This window comes from Leuresthes tenuis, unplaced genomic scaffold (assembly GCF_036924035.1).
Source record: "Leuresthes tenuis unplaced genomic scaffold, fLeuTen1.0.hap1 SCAF_20, whole genome shotgun sequence".
In the NCBI taxonomy this organism is placed as follows: Eukaryota; Metazoa; Chordata; class Actinopteri; order Atheriniformes; family Atherinopsidae; genus Leuresthes; species Leuresthes tenuis.
The window spans coordinates 136,950-159,835 of record NW_027325374.1 but is presented as its reverse complement, the minus strand read 5'-3'; the positions used below and the strand labels follow the sequence as shown (position 1 = coordinate 159,835).

Sequence of the window (22,886 nt, the reverse complement as noted above, 5' to 3'; positions counted from 1 at the left end):
ATCTGTGATCATAAATTAGTAACTATAAAATGTCGTGGTTTTGTTTATCTCACAATTCTCATAATTACTGTAATAATTAACATAAGGGTATTTTGCTCCTATTTAGATGAAACCTTTAGATCAGGTGTGGCTCTTTTGATGATTGCCTCTGGCTCGCAGATAAAACAAAATATTCTCACTTGTTTTAATCCATCCATCGATTTTTCATGTCCTGTTCAGGGCTGCAGGAGCAATTGTCCATTATTTTAATTGGATGATACTGGACTACGTTGGCAGCGGCCCCTTTTGAATCAGTCTGCTCGGTCATTAGCTCAAAGCTAACCCTTCGACAAAGAAGATGGCGAAAAAGAAAAAAAGATGACGAGTATCGTACATTTCAGGCCGAATGGACTGAAGAATTCGCCTTTGTGGAGAGAGCAAATTCTGCGGTGTGTCTAATTTGCAAAGACAAAATTACATCGATGAAACGGTCGAATGTAAAGCGGCACTTCGACACGCGCCATGCTACCTTTGCATCAAAATACCCGGCAGGAGACGGCAGAAAGAAAGCGAGCCAAGAGCTACTGATTCACTTTTAAAATATATTATATGGCTCTCATTGAAATAAATTTCCAAATTTTTTGCTTTCATGGCTCTCTTAGTCAAAAAGGTTCCTGACCCCTGCTTTAGAACATCCTTCAAATATAAATATGACAAATTGAACAAATGTCAGATTTCTCAGAAGGTTTTCTCATAAACACTGAGAAACTGATGAACTTTGCAAACCATCCCTGCTTGTCCCAATAAAGGCAACGTTAAACTGTTGGAGCTGATTCAAACACCTGAAGGAAAATCTAATTCCTCCTCCTCCTCCTCCTCCTCCTCCTCCTCCTCCTCCTCCTCCTCCTCCTCCTCCTCCTCCTCCTCCTCCTCCTCCTCCTCCTCCTCCTCCTCCTCCTCCTCCTCTTCTACAGGCAGATGTTGATCTGTTTGGCCAGTTCTCGGTCCAGGTCGTGGATCAGGGTGTCAAAGTCCTTCAGACTGAGCCGACAATTAAACGGAGCATCAAAGTCCATGAATTCGTCCATATACAGAGGACCTCCGCCTGATGACCACACCTCTTTCCTCCCCTCCTCTTCATCTCCACTGCCTGAAACAATAAGAACCATCAGGAGGAGTCAAGAACAGCTCTAAAGGGATCTAAATGTTCTAACATCAACGTTCTTACCTAACCTTCTAAGATAAGATCTTTTTACATCTCTTTGTTTTCCACTTTTGGTCATTAGGATCTCAAACTAATTCAGAATGAATCGCGTTTGGATAAAGCAGATACTTGGGCTACAGACGGCTTTTACCTGCATCGCTCTCACTTCCTGCCACCTCATCGTAGTCGGCTTCCTGTCTGGACAGAAGGTCTCGTCCGCAGACGCTCCAGTCTCCAGCGTATCGGTTGATCGGGGGTGGACTCTCCAGTCTGGTCACGCCTCCACGTCCTCGACGTGACACCACAACCTCCTCCTCGGGGTTCGGAGGCAGAGCCAGTCGCAGGACAGGCCGGCGCTGATACTGGCCTGAGGGATTATGGGTAGATGTGGGGTCGGTGTGGTCGTCTGCTGGGACTCGATGGGTTGGCACTGAGGAGAAAGGTTAGGAGAAAAAATTTGAAGCTGAGCCAAGTGATTAAATGGTTACCATGGCAACAACAGGGTATCAAAGTGGGTGGGGCTTCAGGTTATTGACAGTGCTGCTCCCCCCATCTCACCTGGCCACATCTGGAGCAGGTAGTGCAAGGCTTCAATATGCCGTTTGAAGTCCACAGCACTTGCCATCTCCTCACCAGGACCCAGGCCCTTCTCTAGTCCTCCTGCCCGTCCTGCTCCTCCTCCTCCTGCCCTCCAGGCTTCCTGGGTTGGAGTGAGGAGCACTGGGCCGAAGCAGACAGCCAAGTTCTGGTGTGTCATCCTGTTGGAAAAGCTGAAGGATGCCACCAGGCTGAGGTGGTTGAGCAGGAGGGACAGCGTGGCCTTAAGGGAGGAAAATATAGTCGTTATTCCGAGAGAACGGATGATCAATAAGCAGGAAATAATCAGAGATCAATCATCACTGGCCCGATCCAACAGGCAGGGGAATCATACCTGATGTCAGATTTAGGCTGAAAATACAGTTGCTGTTTCACTTCACATTCATGAAAGTAATCGTCTCAATTTCTCAGCATAACTGCTCACATACTTCCTATGTAGTATGCTTGTTACCGGAGGATTCCACCAGGGGGGACACCTGATCCAATGAGACTGGACACTGCCACTGAATTTACAGCATGTTAGCAGAAGCACTCTGATAAACAGTGAATGTGAGGTGAATAGGAGTGGTTAGCATTTCATTTGTTCTAAGATCACGGCAGAAAAAGCGACAGCGGCGGTATTATAGCCTCTACACCAAGCACGGTGCAGGAAACATCAAAAGATAGCTTACACACACTACATACTGCAGTGTGTATATGCGTAACGTTAATTTCTGAAGACTAATGCACCAAAGTCATGCGGATATGCGAGGCAGCCATGATAAACACGTGTACCCATAGTTAACAGCAACTGTATTTTAAGCGTTAAGCCTACCCTACCCACGATGTATCTGGACCTCAGACAAGAGAATGTGTTATACTGTCAAAGGCTATGAAACCACATGATGTTACCACCAAGTAAGCGGTGAATCTGACAGAACTCATTCCCATTGGGTAGGAGGTTTTCAATCAAAATGAGGCTCAACAAGCCCTGCTTTATCAGCAGTTGCTATGCGCCGGCTTTATTGGCAGCAAGTCTGCATAGCTCTCAATTTTGTTCGTTGTTTATATAATCATATGTCATTTTTAGTTTTTATCTAAACTTTTTTAGTGATTTTTAGAAATCTGCTTTTTACTTACATTTCGTTTTATTTTTTATATTTTTTGACAATGTGCACTGCTACCAGTACTAGAGCAGTGTACACAAGAGAAGAACCGTTGGCTCTGTCAAGGATTGGTCGAGGAATTAAACATCCAATTCCGACCGAGCTAAAAAAGCTGTACCGTGGATGCAGAGCTGGAGCAAAACGAAAGGCAAAGAGGGACAACAGGAGGTGGAGGTACAAGTCTTTTCTGCCCTCGGTGATTATGGGAAACGCTAACTCGCTACCAAACAAGTGTGATGAGCTTGAGGTGCTTGTGCGGAACCAACGGCTGTATAAGGAGAGCAGTTTGATCTCTGTCTGAGTCCTGGCTGAACGACAATACACCAGACTCATGTGTGGACATACAGACCCAGCATCCTGAGGCATTCATTGCAATCACAGGGGATTTCAACCACGTCTCTCTATCCTCCTGCCTGACTGGCTTTGTACAGTATGTGGACTGTCCAACATGTGGAGAAAGGACATTAGATCTGTTCTATGCTAACTTGAAGGAGGCTTACAGGGCAGTGTCTCTTCCACCACTGGGTAGATCTGATCACAGCATGGTCTATATACAACCCACATACAGACCTTGTGTACAAATACTTCCTGTTACTACCAGATCTTTCAGGAAGTGGTCACCAGAGGTGATGCATTGAGAGACTGCTTTGATGTCACAGACTGGGCTGTACTGCTGGAGGAAGAAGAAATGGACATTGACATGGACAGGAGGGTCAGCAACATCACTGACTACATTAACTTCTGTAGGGACACTGTGATTCCAGTGAGGACTGTAAGGTGCTATCCGAATAATAAACCATGGATCACCAGTGACATCAAAGACCTCCTGAACCAGAAAAAGAGGGCGTTCCAGAATGGGGATGGAGAAAGACGGAGGAATGTACAACGGTAAACGATAAAAAGACACGACATCGAGCTAAGGTGGAGTACAAGAAAAAGGTAGAGAGACAGCTAGACAACAATAACACCAAGGAGGGGTGGAGGGGCAGGAGGACCATCACTGGATAGACTGAAAAACTCTCAGTCTGTGGAAGGTGATGTGGACTGAGCCAATACTTTTAACCAATATTACAACAGGTTTGATACTGTGGTACTGTGATACTTTTTCCACCTCTGCTGCTGCCCCCCCCCACCCCCATCACTACAGCTGCTTCCTCTATACTGCTTCCACTGCCCAGCTATACTTCCACCTCAATGGCAACTCGCAGCACCAAGCCTCCTCCTCCACCTGACTACATCTCCACCTCTGCAGCAGCTTCCACCACCAGGAATCCTGAACCCAGCCACACCTCCACCTCTGCAGCAGCTTCCACCCCCAGGCCTCCTGAACCCAGCCACACCTCCACCTCTGCAGCAGCTTCCACCCCCAGGCCTCCTGAACCCAGCCACACCTCCACCTCTGCAGCAGCTTCCACCCCCAGGCCTCCTGAACCCAGCCACACCTCCACCTCTGCAGCAGCTTCCACCACTAGACCTCCTGAACCCAGCCACACCTCCACCTCTGCAGCAGCTTCCACCACCAGGAATCCTGAACCCAGGTGCACATCCACCCCCCATCTCTAACATTGATACATCACTCCTGTCGTCATCCCTCCGCTACGACCTCTTTGTCTAACTATAAAGGAAGTTGGAGCTGAGCTCAGGAGACTTCAGTCAGGGAGGGCTGCAGGCCCAGATGGAGTCTGTCCAAGGTTTCTGAGGGGCTGCTAGTTGACCAGCACAGTCCCTCTTCATAGGCTCTTCAATATGAGCCTTCAGATGGAAAAAGTCCCAGTGCTGTGGAAAACTTCTTGTCTCATACCGGTGCCCAAATTAGGGAAACCGGTGGAGCTGAATGGTAGACAGACCGGTAACTTTGACATCTCATGTCATGAAGACCTTGGAGAGACTCCTTGTTCGTCGCATGAGATTGCAGGTTGCTGAGGATCTTGACCCCCTCCAGTTTGCCTACCAGAAACAGTGGAAGACGTAGTTCCGTACATGCTGCATATGCTTATCTGGATGTACCTGGTTCATATGTGAGAATCATGTTCTTTGACTTCTCCAGTGCCTTCAGCCATACGGCCTCCCATACTGAAAGATAAGCTTGTAGGTATGGGTGTGGCCCCCTCCCTGACATCGTGGATTATAGACTATCTGACTGCCAGACCACAGTATGTCAGGATGGGGAGATGTGTTTCTGGAACACTAGAATGCAGTACTGGGGCTCCACAGGGTACCGTTTTGGCTCCTTTTCTTTTCACCCTGAACACATCAGACTTCAGGTGCAACTCAGAGTCCTGCCACATACAGAAGTATTCTGATGATACGGCTGTTGTGGCATGTGTGCGCGGTGGACAGGAGAAGGAGTACAGGGACCTTGTGGAGTCCTTCTATGGTTGGACCAAAAATAACTTTTTGCCAGTTCTGTTGTAGGCAGAAGACTAGACTCTCTAAGTGCTGTGATGGAGCAACGGATGAGGAGGAAATTATATTCTGTTTTGGATAATAATAGACATCCTCTCCACAGCATCCTGGCAGGTCAGAGGAGCAGCTGCAGTGAGAGGCTCATCTCACTGCCCTGCAGGACTGAGAGGTTCAGGAGCCGTAAGGCTTATTAATAGTGACTTCTGACATGTTCTTCTCAAATTTATTTGATTTATTTCGTCATTGATTATTATTGTCATTATTATTGTTGTTTCGTACGAAATCATTGTAAATATTTTAAAAAATTTTAGCTACTCGACTAATTTGAATTTCCCCCACTGGGGGATAAATAAAGTATTTTTCTATTCTATTTCGATTCTATTCTTTCTAAGATTTGAAAGTAGTAACAAAGACGATGAACTCATCAAGACATTCTTTCACAGAAATAGATGTTGCTTCCTAATGGACATCAGATAGACTGCGGGTTTACAGCACAAATGCAGGAGCTCAACTTTGTATCTGGTCCATCTATATTTATCTTTCCATACGGTGTACAGTTATCTTTATCATACGATGTATAGTTATCTTTGTCTTACAGTGTATGGTTATTCTTTTTTGACTCTACACCAGGGATGTCCAAGGTCGGTCCTCGAGGGCCGCTGTACTGCAGGTTTTAGATGTTTCCCTTCTTCAACACACCTGATTCAGATCAATGCATCATTAGCAGGCTTGTGCAGAACTTAACAATCTTTTGAAGATATCCATTTAATTTGAATCATGCGTGTTGAATCAGGGCAACATCTAAAACCTGCAGGACAGCGGCCCTCAAGGGCCGGATATGGACATCCCTGCTCTACACCAACAGAATGTTTTTCTAACTTTAGAGTTTAGGTTCTGTCTTTGACCTATAGACTCTGATGGAAGAGGGCAGAGTGGAGAATATAGAGAAAACATCAATAGCACCAAGCTGTACTATAGTAGTAGTAGTCATCGTAGTAGTACTCTGTGCTACCCTCTCTGGAGGTGGTAAACAGGACAGCAGCTCCACAGTGCTCTGGGCCAGCTGGGACTCTGGGGCCACAGGTGGGATAGGTGGGGGTCGCAGGGTCATGGCATCCCGGACTACCTGGTACAAGGTCCTGGTAATGAGGGGAGATGGCAGCTCCCGCAGGTAGTCCTTCAGAATCCCTGTGAAGACAAAGGTTCAAGGACAGTCAAGACACAAGTTGACAAGGTACATGTGCATAAGGTCAATGTTCAGTTTCAGGTCCACCTCATTAAGTTAAAGTTCTAATTACTGAGGTCGAGTATAAATATGTATGGATAGTGTAGTGGTAAGATTGCCACTTTTCATGTGGGTGACTGTGGTTTGAATCCTGACCCCCCTGAAGTTGCTACCTCCAGTAGGGGTTTTTAGGTAAGACCCCCTTACACTACCTACCTACCTGGGATATCAGAGTGCGTTGCTTTGGATAAAAGCGTCAGCCAAATGCATAAACATAAACATAATAACCTTGGTTACGGCTTGTTACAGCTGAGGCTTGCTCTCTGCTTGCTTTGCTTATTTTATTGATTTTATGCAGATTTTTTTTTTATCAGAGGAGGAGAGGAAAGATTCAACAGGTTGTTGGCACTGAATAAATGGCTTTTATTGTCATGTGCTGACCACTCAGTGCATTTTATCAATAATTAAATGTTTAAATTAATGTTATAATTAAATATTTTGAGAACACAGGGATCTTTTTAAGGCAAATGGATTTAATTTTTACAAGTCAAGGGTGAAACTGTTCACCTCCAACATATTTTATTTCCTACGTCATCCATCTGTGTTCGGTGCCAAGGCTGAGATAAACGTGGAGTTATCTCATAGAGAGGAACAAACAAATCCCAGCAGAAACCTTGAGGACGAACTCCATCTGCCCCCACCCGAGAAGAGCTTCGGAAAGGAGAGACAGCAGAGGCAAGAAGAAGGGCAATAACCCACGGAGCAAGGCACATGTTAGTTATTAGTTATATGTGGAAATTATTTTCACTAGTCAAGGAGCAGACGGGTACTGATGATTGATTGACTCGAGAACAGAAAAAAGATTGAAGGTGGAATCAACAAGTATCGCAAGAAAACTCTGAAAAATGAATTCCAGTTCTATAGGGGCATGTTTCACAAACCAGATAGATATACTGATCCAGGACAGTATTCAATTATGATAAAATGGACCCAGGGACATTATGTGCCATGGCAGACGCTCGACCTTGCAGGGATGGTTACTCAACTGTCAGATATTCACGAGGGTGCAATCAAGTGGATAAGAGCTTTTGAAGAAGAAACTGTGGGCAAACTGTTAGCTGTGGGAGACATTAACGCAGTATGGGCACAGTGTTTTGGAGCTTCTACGATGGAGGACATTTTGAGACACAGCAAGAATGATTGGATGTTTAGTCACCGAGCAGATAGACCTGAGTTTAATGCAAATTGAGCTGCACTGTGGAAAGCACTGCGCGCTGAGTATCCTTCGAGAGTGGACCCGAGTGTATTAAAGGGTGAGCCACTGTTAGATACGGAGAGTCCAGTAGCGTATATTGAACATCAATTGAGAAAATGGAAACAAGAAACGCAGGAAGAAATTGAAAGAGTCCAAGTGTTAAAGACATTGCTCAGAGACTCTATTCTAGAGGGTATGCCTGATCCAGTTCGGGCGAGGCAGTTCCGGCAGCATGTGGTACACACAGTCGAAAGATACTGACAAAATGAAGGGAAACGGAAGGAGGAGGACAACAAGATCCAAAGGAAACTGGCACAGTTGCAGTTGGGAGAACAGCAAGGGAAGCAAAAGGTAAAAGGTCAGGCCCTGCTGACGCCGGGGGCCACTAAACAGGTATTCCAACCCTCAACTGCAACGAACCTCACACTACATGTCATAACACAACCACCTTACATACAACGTTCAGGGGGACAAGTCCCATATCAACCCTGTCGAGGGTCCAGGAGAGACCCACCAGGAGGACAAAGGGCCATGAGAGCGTGTTGGGCTTGTGGCGAGCTTGGACACTTTGCTGACAGATGTCCCAGAGCACAAGGAAACCCAAATGTTCAGCATGACCGTGGCCAGTCCCTGCAGGGTGGAGCAAAGGGCCTGGCAGATCCCTGGGTGAGTCCAAAACAACAAAACTAAGGCATTTGAGAAAGATGGAGACCGAAGAGCAAGATGAAGCTATGTCCCTCTAAATTTAGTTTATGATGAGGATGGTTATGGCACAAACGCGATGCACAATGGCGCATTCTTCATCGCATTGTTTATTTATTTCCGACAGCAGCGACAACAACAGTAATATCGTCTCCTTCGACTTCCGGGTGATGATCCTGGGAAAAAATCTCGAGCATGCGCAAAACGCTCAATACGATCCACAGCGTGCTTCTGCCATCTAAATGCACGTTTGGATTGAGTTATCTCGGGGTCGCGAGTAATCCGATACGATCCGTTTCCGATCCGTCAGATTAAGGTGTCTACATGAACTGATTAGCTCAGTCTTATTGTAATTTAGCCATAAATCCGATCCGATGGCACTCATGTAACCCCACTGACTGCCTGATGTGGGTCTGTCTGATCATTGTGTTTTCTTTGAGAGAACGATCTCAGTGCACGCAAATGTCTCAACAGCAGTGATCTCAAAACGGTGTATAACTGAAAACAGTAGTGAGATCTTTAACCAGGTCTTCTATTTAACACCTGCCCTGTCCGGGGGTTCAGTCAGTGAGCTTGTCAGTAGCTTCAATGCTAAAATGTTAAATGTTATGGATGCTATTGCTCCCATTAAGGTGAAGGTTTTCTCTGGAAGGAAGAAGTCTCCATGGCGAAATTCCACACTGGTGAAAAATGGGAAAAGAGAGTGTCGGAAAACAAATCTCCAGGTTCATTATGACATCTATAAAGAGAAACTTCACTCTTATAATTTACACCTGAGGAATGCAAGGAAATCCTACTTCTCTGACATCATCACCAAAAACAGTCATAATGCTCGGGCTTTATTTGCTACAGTTGACAGGCTAACAAACCCTCCTGTGTCAGTGGCAACTGAACTCCATTCCACCATGGCCTGCAATGACTTTGCCAAATTATTCACAGACAAAGTCCAAAATATTAGACAAGCAGTTGGTGCATCAGCAGCAGGTTCAGCATATGTACTGTGTCCACCGAAAACCGGTTTAAGCACCATGACACTATTTCAACCCATTAACAGTAAAGACCTGGAGGGCATCTTACGTCACCTGAACTCCTCCTCTTGCTGTTTAGACATCCTGCCAACAGGTTTTTTCAAAGGGGTCTCAAAGACTTTGGAGTCAGACCTGTTAGTGATCCTGAACTTGTCCTTAACGTCAGGTGTGTTTCCAGAGCCACTAAAAACAGCTGTAATTAAACCTCTGCTGAAAAAGGACAATCTTGACAAGACGCAAATGAACAACTACAGGCCCATCTCAAATCTCCCATTTTTAAGTAAGATCATTGAAAAAGCGGTTTTTCAACAGCTTAATTACTTTTTAACACAAAATAACTGCTATGATACCTTCCAGTCAGGCTTTAGACAGCACCACAGCACTGAGACTGCTCTGACCAAAGTGTTTAATGACATATGTCTGAATACAGACGGTGGAAAAATGTCAGTCTTAGTTTTACTGGATCTCAGTGCTGCCTTTGATACAGTTGACCACAATATATTATTCAAACAACTGGAGAACTGGGCTGGTCTTTCCGGAACTGTACTAAACTGGTTTAAAACATACTTAGAGAACAGGAAGTACTTTGTGTCAATAGGTAACTTTACATCTGAGCAGACAAGCATCACATGTGGAGTTCCCCAAGGTTCCATCCTGGGATCTCTTCTGTTTAACATCTACATGCTCCCACTGGCACAGATTATAAAAAACAACAAAATAAACTACCATAGCTATGCAGATGACACACAGATGTATATTACAATGTCACCAGGAGACAGAGGGCCTGTACAGGCCCTTGGAAAATGCATTGAGGAGATTAATGACTGGATGTGCCACAACTTCCTCCAGCTAAACAAAAACAAAACTGAGGTAATTGTCTTTGAGCCAAAGATAAACGATTGAAAGTCACCACAGAGCTTCAATCTATAAATCTAAAAACTACCAACCAGGCCGGAAATCTGGGTGTAGTGATGGACTCAGACCTAAATTTGGAAAAACACATTAAGGCAATAACAAAGTCAGCCTCCTATCACTTTAAGAATATATCAAGGCTAAAAGATCTGATGTCTCTGCAGGACCTGGAAAAACTAGTCCATGCTTTCATCTTTAGTAGGCTTGATTATTGTAACAGCATCTTTAAAAAGTCAGTTAGACAACTGCAGCTCATCCAGAACTCAGCTGCTCGAGTCCTCACTGAGACCAAAGAAGTGGAGCACATCAGTCCAGCTGTGAGGTCTTTCCACCGGCTGCCGGTCCATCAGAGGATAGACTTTAAAGTTCTGATGCTGGTCCATCAGAGGATAGACTTTAAAGTTCTGATGCTGGTCCATCAGAGGATAGACTTTAAAGTTCTGATGCCGGTCCATCAGAGGATAGACTTTAAAGTTCTGATGCTGGTCCATCAGAGGATAGACTTTAAAGCTCTGATGCTGGTCCATAAAGCTCTGACCTCTGACCTCCTGACCCACTATGAACCTCCCAGACCCCTCAGGTCATCTGGATCCGGTTCTTTATCAGTTCCCAGAGTCAGAACCAGACCTGGAGAAGCTGCATTCAGCTTCTATGCTCCACATGTCTGGAACAAACTCCCAGAAAGCCTCAGATCAGCTGAAACATTCAGTATTTAAGTCCAGGCTGAAGCATGCATTTGAATAAAGCTCCAAATAAGCTTGAGTTTCAACACGTAATCATATTTTAACTACTGATTTTATCATCATTTACATTTTTATTACAGTTTATTTTATCTTATCTTTCATACATATAATTTTTATCACATTTTTATGCAATCTTATCTTTATTGTTCTGATTTGATCTATTGTTCTTATTTCTTCCTTTTTTGTTTGAATTACACTTTTTATTTCTTCTGTGTTAATGTCTCTGTAAAGCACTTTGAATCACCTTGTTGGTGAAATGTACAAATAAACTTGCCTTGCCTAAACGTCCAAATCTCTGACACAAAAAAGGATAAAGTCACGGAGGCCATGCTATTGTATCAGACTGTACTGATGTAGATCTGGGTTGCACATTATCTCAGTGACACAGAGTCACTCAGATACCACTGATTAAAATGTTTTAGACTGTTTGGGTTGGTGGGGTTTTGGTCTCTGGATTTGTTTTTTGTTGTCTTGGTCTTCTTGAATCATTGTTTTAAATTAGGAGTAATTCTGTTTGTATTTGTTGAGGCTTGATCTCTCTTTTTGTTCGGGAAACTCTCATGTTTTCTTGTTTTTGATTTTCCTGTCTTTTTGGGTTTCTGGTCTTTTGTCTGCAATCATTTCTTAGACCTATGGTTCTGTGTTCTTGGTGAAGCTTACATTATCCCTGCATTATCCCTTATCTTGTCATCACTCCTAGTGTCTGCAGTTTCCCTGCAGTTTCCCTTGTTGGCTCCACTTCCACACCTGTCAACCACAGCTGCAGCCACTTCCTTATTAGTTCCCCTCAGTATTTATACCCCCTTGTTCAGCTCTCTTTGTCAGGTCCTTGCTATTAAAATCTTTGCACAGATGGTTTTGCTTTCAGGTTTGTATTTAGTTTACCATCTCTGCTGCAGCTTTGATTGGTGGGTTTTCAAATAAACACAGTTTATCATCAGTTTCTCATCAGCCTCCATATGCTGTTCCATATTTGGGCTCTCTTGTCTCCACCACCACAAACTTTAACAGACTGGATCCACAGCAGTCCAAGTCTACATCAGGTGAGGTGTTAAGGTCCTAAGCTGTGTTCACTGACCTGTAATGACGTTGATGTCAGGGTAGAGGTCCTCAGACAGACTGACGGCTGAACTGTTCCTCTCAAACCAATCTCTGAGCTCCTTCTTCACTGCAGCAGAACCACACAGTCTGTACAGACCCACCACCTGGCACACACGTTCACACACTCATGTTAGCATTTAGCACAATGTACTCAATCAATAATTTATGAAGCTGCTGGTGTGACTGCTGTGTTTCAACCTTCAGTCCTCGTCGCTCTATCTCTGCCACAGTTTTCTGGATCAGCAGGGGCACTGGAGATGCAGATCCTTCTTTCTCCACCAGATGATGCAGTTCCACGCCAAACACATTAGAGGGTAAGGATGTGTCCCGGATGAGCTCAAGACAGAATCATGATTCTTTTAAACATCACGTTTAAATTAAAAGATTGGTTGTGATTATGAATCATATCGTCACTCTGAGGGATGCAAAGTAGTTTGGTGGCTATATTTATAGTAAATGTAATATTGGTGAGTACCTGTGTGTCCCACTTTTCCTGAAGAGACAGTTTGACATAAAGAAGTCCTCTAGGCTCCAGCTTCACACAGAGCTGTTGACTGCGACTGCCTGAGACAGAAAACACCCCTTCTCATAATTTACTGCCAATCAATCACAAATACAGGTGGACTGTACAGTGTGACGAACCTTTGAAGAGTGGCGGGATGGAGACCCCACCTAAGCAACACACTCTATTTCTGGTTGGACCGGCTGAGTCGTGACTCTGCTCAGTGGCCAGTTTAACCCCCCCAGCTGCTGGTGGGCCGGCTGCACGCACAAACATCCAAAAAGAATAAAAATGGACATCATTAAGGACCAGTGGTTTGGTCTGCACATCCCAACAGTAACCTGGGTTAAACAGGGTCTTTTACCAGACTATAGTTTCTGCCCTACTTTTCCTCATAGCTGAAATTTGAGCCCTTCTATCACAAATTGCAGTGAATATTCAGGATAGTTGATCGTATCTGTCAGTACAGTTCCCTCTTGGGTTAAAGACCTATAAGCTACTTTTTTTTTTTTTTTTTTGGTGGTTTAGATACAATCTGTTTGTGTGATCTGTCTTATTTTATTTTTTTTAATTTAAAATCCTATCCAGAATCTCATCCTTTGATTTTTACAATGTGTGAAATTCCCATGTTGAGTGAAACTATTCATGGAGACATGAACATACCAGTTCTGCTTAGAATCTCATGACATAACTGCATCATTAATGTGCTGTGGCAATGTCACCTACAGGAAGTACTGTTCTCTCTGAATGAGCCTGGATTTTGTTCATACTGATACAAAGCAGTCATTTAGAGAAGCAGAATTCTCTGTCAGCAGCTCTTGTTCTTGTTCTGCTTTATAGATGTTCAGATAACTGGGAAAATTGGGGAGGAGCAGTACCAGGTGTCAACACCACAATGCGGAGCTGCCGGGCCCGCTCCAGTTCCAGGTGGAAGGTGTGGTTTAAGGACAGGGCGGAGCCTCGCAGGGTCAGGAGGGCAGTCCTTGCTCTTGTTAGCCCATCAGTCTGGATTGCCAAGAAGACCTCCTTAGTGCCCTCTGACCTGTGACCAGAGAGAGCCACACAAACATAAGACAATGAACCATAATCATTGTAGAGAGACCACTGAACAAAAGTTAGCAATGTCACACTTTCAAGGGAAGATGATATCTGAAGAGACAGATTTATTTTTACTTTTCTACACCCACAAAACACAATTTATTTTCAAATATCAGTACATCCTTGTTGGGCTGCTGCTTTGAAAATCCACAAAGATCCATCAGAAATGGCTCAGTGCCATTTCAGTGTGTTGGAATCAGTTGAGTAACGGCAGCATTGCTTGTTAGTCACGAGATGGCTCATCCTCACACACAGGCCGTTTCATCTCTAATACTTCCTCCCTTGATGGCTGAGAAGAGATTCAGCGGGGAATCAACTTCAACCCCCCCCCCCTCTGTTCTTTTATTTGTGACACCAATGAGCAACAAAAGTGTATCGGTCCCAGCTTGAAAGGCATCTAAAATGGCCTAATAAAAGCATTGCTCGTTTCTGCTCTTTGTATTCCAGGTTACATTCTAGAACTGATCACATAGTTGAGATGCAGTTCCTCTAATGTCCTCTTGATGCTGCGATCAAACTGAGTGTATTTCATTGAATGAGTAACTCATCAGTTCCTGGTGTTGGTGATGTGTTTGTACCTGCTAGTCTTCATCTCCTCCAGGCCCAGCAAGTGGACTGTCAGTAATCCCGTCACCCGCTGGCTGCACCGTGGTGGATCTGAGCCCACGTACAGCTGGAACGAGCTGACATCACATGGTGCTTCGTGGGAGGCTGTGACTTGAGAGGCCTGTTGTCGTGGCAGCAGCTCAGGTGAGTCTCCATCACTAAGATACCCTTGAAGGCAAACAGACCTTTAACATATGGTCATTGTCACTGCCTTCATACAGATGAATATTCTTCCAGATTCTGAAAAACCGTTTCACTTTTCAGTAGTAGCTGACTGATATGATCCACTAATATTTGATGAAGATGTTAAAGCATTTGTAAATTAACAACATAGCAGTGTAGGAAAGGCAGTTTTGGTTATTTCCAAAACCATCTGGTCCTTGTAAAGTGGTTCAGTTTTTACACCAGAACATTCAACATATTGTCATGGCAGTGTGTATAAACAGCATATAGTCATTTTTTCACATGTCATTTATACACGCAAGGTTTTGGTGATTTTATGCCCTTTAAATAACAAGTAAAATGATTAGGGTACAGTATGGGTGAGTGCCTCCTCCTATCATACTGCATAATATCAAAATTACTGTACCACAAAATGGTTAGGGTTAGGGCAAAAGTACAGGGCAGGATATAAAATGACATGCAAAAGTACAAAAAAGTATTGGAATAACCCACCAAGTGACTTAGCATGCAGTAACTACAACCTTTTCAGGTGAGACCAGGCTGGAGTATTTCATGACCCTGACATTGTGTTACTAGCTCATTTGCCAACTTTGCTCAGGTGTTTTACACAGTGATCAGTGTAAGAAATTGAAGCTTTCACCTCCTTTACTAGCTGAGCGTCCTCTTGATGACCGCTGTAGCGGTCGGGCTGGGGGAGTAGAGCTATCCAGGTGATATCTGCTGATGACAGTCTGGTTGGACAACGCTGAAGATGTTGTTGCGTCCTTACTGATAGACTCATCCCTGCCTCCTCTGCTGTTGCCCTGATGGTGAGCACGAGAAGACGATCGAAGGCTGAGTTTTCGGCGCAGCTCAGGAAGTTTCTTCATCTTTAGAGAGAGTTTCCTCACTGTACCCGGAGATCTCAGCCTGTCAATCACACTACCAGATGCACCCCCTTTCTTCTGAGAGATCGGGCTAGAGTCTGAGGGTGGGGAATCTAACAGATAGAGACAGAGATGGTCATGAGGTGGCAAACCTGTTGTAGTGTGAAATGACATGAGGTGGAAGCAAGACTTTTACCTATGTTTTCTGCTTCAATGTCATCAGTCTTGTGGCTGATGTTTGGGTTGGTGCCCTCTTGTGGACAGCCACAACCATCTCCTCCAAGCTCTGCTCTGGTGTCTCCAGGCCCAGCCCTCTTTGTTGGATCTTCCTCCATTTTTTCATCCCTCCTCCTCCATACCTCCTCTTCTCTACATGGACTTCCAGCATCCTCTTCCTCTGGGATGGGGTTGTACCAGATGTTGCTGCTACTGTCAGTCAGAGGTCCACACACATTGTCTGAAGTCTGGGACTTTCCTGAAGACAGAACCCACGCTCGGCTGCTGCGGTCCAGACTCTGCAGGTAGGCCCGCTGTCCTGACAGCTTCGTGCTGGTGGAGGTGCCGGGAGTGTCTGTGGAGCCCCCTGGTGGCTGGGAGGCCTCCTGCTGTGTTGTGGTGCTGGCTGGATCCACAGGCAGAGAGACGCACATCCTGTCACCGAAATGCTGTTTCCGGAAAAACAGCAACATACAAATCACTGAGAGGACAGAAGCAGCAGGAGGAGAGAGTTCATCAGCAGGTCCAGAATAAGGCAGGTTCTGGCTGCTCAGACAGAACCGGAGGGGGACTATTGGGAGAGGGGAGGGAAAGAAACAAAAACCCAAACAAGAACAACACGGATTTACAAGAGGAGCTACCATAAAGTACCAGACATCCAAACATCTCACAGAACATCATCCTGTACCCTTTCCTGCGCAGGTCGCTGTTTCCAGGCCTGTCCAGATGCATCCTGGGATATCATCCTAGGCGGTCGCTCCCGGTCCAAAGGCCTGGGGGCGGAGCAAAGACAGGAGGGCGGAGCTGACATGCCCTGCAGCACCCATTGCTGTTTCTTAGCAACTGTGATATAATTCCGTTGAGGTGAGTGGGGGTCAGGCTCTGCTGCTGCTCTTGATGTGGTCATCGGTGATGAAGAAGTCCTGGCAGTGTCAGGCGTGATCTGAGCTTCTGGAGGAAACACACCAAACAAGCTTTACGTGTTAGAGGAGCTGGTGGTGAGTTTCTGGTGTTTGCTGCTTTCAGACGGCTTTACTTCCTGTTTGTTTGTGCTGCAGAACCAATACCAACCGTATCTCAGCTCAGTCCAGATTAGACAGATTCATTAAATCAGAGGTAAAAATAGACACAGATGTACCATTCAGACTATAAGTATGTGGACATCTCAGCAGAAAGACCCAAACAAGAACTGAAAGGTCCCCCCCCCCCCCCCTTACTGAACTGGGTCTCAGTTTCAGTTCTGATACGTGCCATTCAAGTCTTATTCATTTCAGACTGAATGGGCTGAAACTCTGAGTCTGGAGTACAAACCACGGGGAGCTGTCCACGTACTTATGGCATGGAACATGTTCGGGTGTTTAATGTGTGAAACAAAGTTAGTTTGCACTATAGAGTCCGCTCCTTTGTTTACAGGAAGCAGTTGTTCAGGAGGTCGGCTCACATAATCAGGATGCTTCATGACTGCGCCACCTCAGTCTGCTCTCTGGGCTGGCCGATAATCATTATTGATCATCTATAACCACTCAGTCCCGTTTCTTCCTGTTTCTGCCCACAGAGAGAAATGTATAACCAGAGGTTCAGCCTCACATCCTGAACATCTGGACTCCCAGCCTCTGCCCCCACAGACAGTGTATGTGTGTGATGTTCTAGTGACAGACAGTATGCTCAGCCTCTGAGCTGTCTGTTTTTCACTTAGTGTGTGATTCTGAGATCTTTGAACAACTTTCTGCGTAAAACGAAAACTAATCCTGCTTGGTTGTCAGGCATATGCTCAAATAAATTACACAACCAGGTAAATCTCTCTTCAAGTATGCAAATCTGCATGAATCCATAGCAACAGGACCAATGCTTCTGGTTCTGTTAGCATTTATTTTAGGACTTGGAGAACCTCCTCAAAATACCCAAAATAAAATTATTAAAAATGCGGACTTGAAAAATTTGTAAGTGATCTGACGTCCTGGTTTTCCTGGAAAACCTTTGAGGAGGACCTTGTAGAAGGGTCCTCAAGGACCTCAAGGTGTTTGGTCATCTGAAGCAATCTCATGACCTCTGGTCACTCCAGGACTTCTAACTGGTAAAACCCATGAAGTCAGTTGTGGTTAGAGTCTTACTGGTTTATTGCCAGTTAACTGGTGATAATACACTCCTCCATTATGATCATCATGTGGAGTTTAAATGGTAGTTCTGAGACCTGATCGGCTCCCTGTTGGCTGTTAGAGCGTTTAGGCGCTTGGGGTCGGTCTCAGACTGTGACTGTGGGTGACAGAAGCTTCATCCCAGCTGCTGCCAAAAACTAAACTGCCTCAGCCAGGAAGTGACACACTGCAGAAGTTGCCTCCACTTCCTCTCACCTGAAGGAGACCAACAGGGGACTGAGTCTCAGAACTAATGATAGTCCATCTGTTTTTAATTTTAAGCTGCCTGAGAAACACTGATCAGCGAGGAGGAGGAGGGTGGGATGAAGGCTCAGAGATTCATGAGGGGGAGGGGAGTAGTTAAACAGCTGTGACTGTGCAGATGTCAATGAGGCTTCTGTATGAAAGAGCAAACACACTGCTGTCTATTCACTATTCATTAGTCTGAAAATACACAGAAACACACAAGACTGCAGTCAGCAGCACACACAGCATCACACTGATATGGTCTCACAAAGTGTGTAACTGTTGTTTTTCACCCTTACAAAGAGACGCCGTTATGTTAATCAAATGGATGTTAAACTAGAATTGTATTTGCTGTTATGGCACCTGAAATGAAGAATAAAGAGTTGTATGCTGTACTCCTTCATAAAGGCACTAACTTTCAACACGTTGTTTTATATAAACTCAGCAGAGCTGATTTAATCCTGCCTGAGTCTGGTTTTATAACTAGACTGCATACAAACCACACATCAACATGTTGGGGTAAAGGGTTTGATATCTAAAATCTTCAGAAAGTCTAGATAACTGCAACATCACAGGGAGAGATAAACAGGAAGTAAAAATACACACACACACAAAAGTCTAATGACAGGAAGTGCTCAACTGACCCACTTTGTCTGCAGGAAGCTGAACATTAAGCACACGTGTAGATGAACAGATTATAATTTTAGCTGATCTGGAGACTGTTTCGTCTGAGACTGAGCCTGGTTAGCATAAAGACTTTGGAGAGGGAAGCTGTTGGCGTAACTTGGCATAAAGACTTTGGAGAGGGAAACTGTTGGCGTAACTTGGCATAAAGACTATGGAGAGGGAAACTGTTGGCGTAACTTGGCATAAAGACTATGGAGAGGGAAACTGTTGGCGTAACTTGGCATAAAGACTAAGCGGAGGGAAACTGTTGGCGTAACTTGGCATAAAGACTAAGCGGAGGGAAACTGTTGGCGTAACTTGGCATAAAGACTATGGAGAGGGAAACTGTTGGCGTAACTTGGCATAAAGACTAAGCGGAGGGAAACTGTTGGCGTAACTTGGCATAAAGACTAAGCGGAGGGAAACTGTTGGCGTAACTTGGCATAAAGACTAAGCGGAGGGAAACTGTTGGCGTAACTTGGCATAAAGACTAAGCGGAGGGAAACTGTTGGCGTAACTTGGCATAAAGAATAACCGGAGGGAAGCTGTTGGCGTAACTTGGCATAAAGACTATGGAGAGGGAAACTGTTGGCGTAACTTGGCATAAAGACTATGGAGAGGGAAACTGTTGGCATAACTTGGCATAAAGACTATGGAGAGGGAAGCTGTTGGCGTAACTTGGCATAAAGACTAAGCGGAGGGAAACTGTTGGCGTAACTTGGCATAAAGACTAAGCGGAGGGAAACTGTTGGCGTAACTTGGCATAAAGACTATGGAGAGGGAAACTGTTGGCGTAACTTGGCATAAAGACTAAGCGGAGGGAAACTGTTGGCGTAACTTGGCATAAAGACTAAGCGGAGGGAAACTGTTGGCGTAACTTGGCATAAAGACTATGGAGAGGGAAACTGTTGGCGTAACTTGGCATAAAGACTATGGAGAGGGAAACTGTTGGCATAGCTTAGCATAAAGACTGTAAGCTAACAGAAACTGTTGGCGTAACTTGGCATAAAGACTATGGAGAGGGAAGCTGTTGGCGTAACTTGGCATAAAGACTAAGCGGAGGGAAACTGTTGGCATAGCTTAGCATAAAGACTGTAAGCTAACAGAAACTGTTGGCGTAACTTGGCATAAAGACTATGGAGAGGGAAACTGTTGGCATAGCTTAGCATAAAGACTGTAAGCGAACAGAAACTGTTGTCCTAGCAGGAGGAGATTTTAATGTGTGTGCAGTCTGATGAAACAGTGAGCTCTGTTTTCTGAATCAGACTTATTCCTGATCACTGAACATCACGTATTCACCTCAATATACCTGCTTCTATCACTGCAACCTTTTTACTAGCAGTGCCATTACAGATGACATCACAAGTTTGCAGATCTATTGGTTGTTTTCCTGTACAGACACAGAAAATTACACAATCAGTGTGTGTGTTTGATCAACAACACTCAGAAACTGAGCCATGAGATCTGATCTAGAACACATCTGGCCTAAAAATAACCTCCCTGTGAAGCACATGAGGCGGACCTGATGTTCTGTTTTCAAGAGCCCAAGCTGCTTCCAGATAAGCTTAACTACCTGCTGTCTGCTGGTCCTGTCAGTCTCACCTGTTACCTGCTGCCAGAATGAATAGTCCCAGTTTCTGGATGGATCATAATCTAGGAACGATCTTACTTTAGATTTACACAAACAGACATCTAGACTCAGATGATTCTTTGTGCTCTCAACATGGTCTAAATGTCCATCTTTTAGCAAAAACAGTAGGGAGAGTATATATTATGTCTTAATTCCAGACAAAATTGATCATTTTGAACTGAGTTGAAACGTAGTCTTGATGGGCTAATTTTCAGTCCCAGTTTCTGACAAAAGAAACAGAAAAATATGTGAATGAGAGCAGCTTTATTTGGAATTCGGCTGGATTAACATACACTTTACTGTTTTTACTAAAAGATGCAGAAAGATGGAACTTTGGAGCACGAACAGAGCAGTTGGGACCATCTGAGTCCAGCTGAGTGTTTCCATGTAGGAGGGATTTAAACCCAGCTGAATTTTTGATGTGTTGGAGGAGCTCGGTTCCAATCAGACTAGATGTGTTTTAAAAGTCTGTTTCTGGTTCTTTTTTTCCTAGTGTGTGTTAGTGTGAAGCTGCAGAGTGACAGAGACTGTGATTCTGCCCTTTATAGATGCAGAGGTTGTGTTATATAACCACACAGTGACCCCTCCACCTCCGCTCTCTGTTGGGAATGTAAACATAGATTTGGGCTCAGGACCCACAGCAGATAAAGTCAGAGCTGCTGGACCCTGCTGCAGCGTGTTGGCAGGACGCCTCCATAAGTGCAGACTCTGTGCATGTGACGATATGAGGTGGTTTGTCCTGAACCAGGTGAACAGGAAACCTGTTTTATCAGACGTTCACAGTGCCCTTATTCAACTGCCAGTTTAAAACTGATCACCAACTAACCAACCCAGCTGATGCATAATAGGCTGAAAAATGACTTCTCTGCTGACTGAGTGATTCAGTGAAATTGCGAGCCGTTTCTGAGCTCAGCCACAGAAAGATTTTTACCCACTTTATGCTCCTCATTTCCACAGAGCAAAGTTAGCAGCAGCCAGCAGACATTTGATAGGAAACACAGCAAAATAGTGTGAAGTAGCAGCTGAGTTAAATGCTCTGAGACGTGAGGAGAAGCCCACAGTGACATCCAGCCTCAGTTGGACAAACAGGATGTCAAACACTTTCAGACTGAAGCTGCTGACAAACGTGAAGCGTTCACAAACTCTCTAAGTGATTGAAAAGTGAGCATCGGTGCCTCACCGCTCAGTTTTGGGTCCGTCTTTCTGCGTCTTCTGTCTTTGCCTCTCAGCCTGGAAAAGGTCCTTTTCAGCAGGGGCTCAGCCATGGTGCACCTTGTCCTCTTCCCTCTGAGTCGCGAGGAGAAAGTAATCCAGCAGAAGAAGGAGTCAGCTCTCCTTCTCCTTCACTTTCTGCAGGACAACTTCAGACTTGGCCATGACTCCGCGTCTCCTCCTTCACTCTGAGAGCTGCTCAACAGGAAATGAATTCCACACATTCTTTCCCAAACTTCCCCCTCTGCTCCTTCTCCACCTCCTGCTACTCCTCCCACTCCGCCCTCTGAAGGGGAAGAGGGAGAGCACAAGGAGGGGCTCATGGGAGTTGGAGTTTGGTTTCCCTTCAAAACAACTACAGAAACTTCTTTCAGCTCATTCTAAGTGTTTCGTTTGATCTTTAGTCTCATTCTCATCAACATGGCGACATCTGCAGATCTTTGTTTCATCAAAGTTTCTGCTGCACTTCAACCGAACATCAAATAAAAATTACAAATCAAGAATGCAGCTTGTTTCAATTTCTGTTCCCAGCTCCTTCGGTTCTGCTGATGTCTGATGGGCTGGACTTTGTTGTGTGCTGGTTGGTGGTTCATTTATTCTTTCACAGTGTGGCTTTTGAGTCCTGCAAGCTGTCTGTAAAACCACAAACCCACTTGAAGCATAAATTTGAGCTTTCTTCTGACCTTTAGAGCAGCAGGTTTCAAGTTTTCAGCCACAGTTCAGATCTGAACTCTTCCACAGTTTGAGTCGTCAAAGAAGCTTTTTTTCTGGTTTCTCTGTGTTCAAAACAAAATAATTAAAGACAATGCAGCTCGGTTCTGAGGACTAAAGAGGAAATCAGTACAGTAAGGTCAGTACAGAAAATCACACAGGTTTCCTTACTCTGTTCTGAATTCGTCCTTCTGAACCAACCTGACCTCTGAACCCAAATATCTTGTATCGGTGCTGAAGAACCAAATGTTTCAGATGGAGCACTTTCTCATGTTGTGTTTTTCAAATAGGTTGGGACACATAGGGTGCCGCAGTGTTTTCCTTACCATAAACAGGTGGATTTAATGCCTGAACCTAAGAGGGAAGGCAGAGGAGAAGTTCTGGAGACTTTGGAAAACAACCCACTGAAAGTTTTAGATAGAAACCCCAAATCCTGTCAGATCTTAAAAAAACACGAACTGCTAAACTGGGATAACTCTGTTAAACACACTAAGTCTGTTTTGGGTTTCTAAAAGTTT

The 22,886-nt window shown here is 44.7% G+C and overlaps 1 protein-coding gene across 1 annotated transcript; it reads right to left on the bottom strand.

The window, feature by feature from the left end:
• Nucleotides 1-915: 915 nt before the first annotated feature.
• Nucleotides 916-21,887, bottom strand: LOC140278371 (rho GTPase-activating protein SYDE1). The gene is made up of 14 exons (XM_072373357.1): nucleotides 21,626-21,887; nucleotides 16,457-16,719; nucleotides 15,749-16,217; nucleotides 15,327-15,665; nucleotides 14,476-14,671; nucleotides 13,678-13,841; nucleotides 12,940-13,059; nucleotides 12,773-12,861; nucleotides 12,496-12,633; nucleotides 12,275-12,401; nucleotides 6,344-6,519; nucleotides 1,742-2,003; nucleotides 1,335-1,613; nucleotides 916-1,129 (listed from the first exon to the last, which is right to left on the bottom strand). Exons 1-14 carry the CDS (start codon nucleotides 21,708-21,710, stop codon nucleotides 948-950), a joined length of 2,889 nt encoding a protein of 962 aa, XP_072229458.1. The 5' UTR covers nucleotides 21,711-21,887; the 3' UTR covers nucleotides 916-947.
• Between the last annotated feature and the right edge of the window lie 999 nt (nucleotides 21,888-22,886).

Coding starts and splice junctions, on each gene's coding strand:
- LOC140278371 (XM_072373357.1), bottom strand. CDS start 21,710: ATGGCTGAGCCCCTGCTGAAAAGGACCTTTTCCAGGCTGAGAGGCAAA. Junction 13,842..14,475: donor GAGGAGATGAAGACTAGCAG/GTACAAACACAT, acceptor CTCTGGTCACAG/GTCAGAGGGCACTAAGGAGG. Junction 12,634..12,772: donor AGGAAAAGTGGGACACACAG/GTACTCACCAAT, acceptor TTCTGTCTTGAG/CTCATCCGGGACACATCCTT.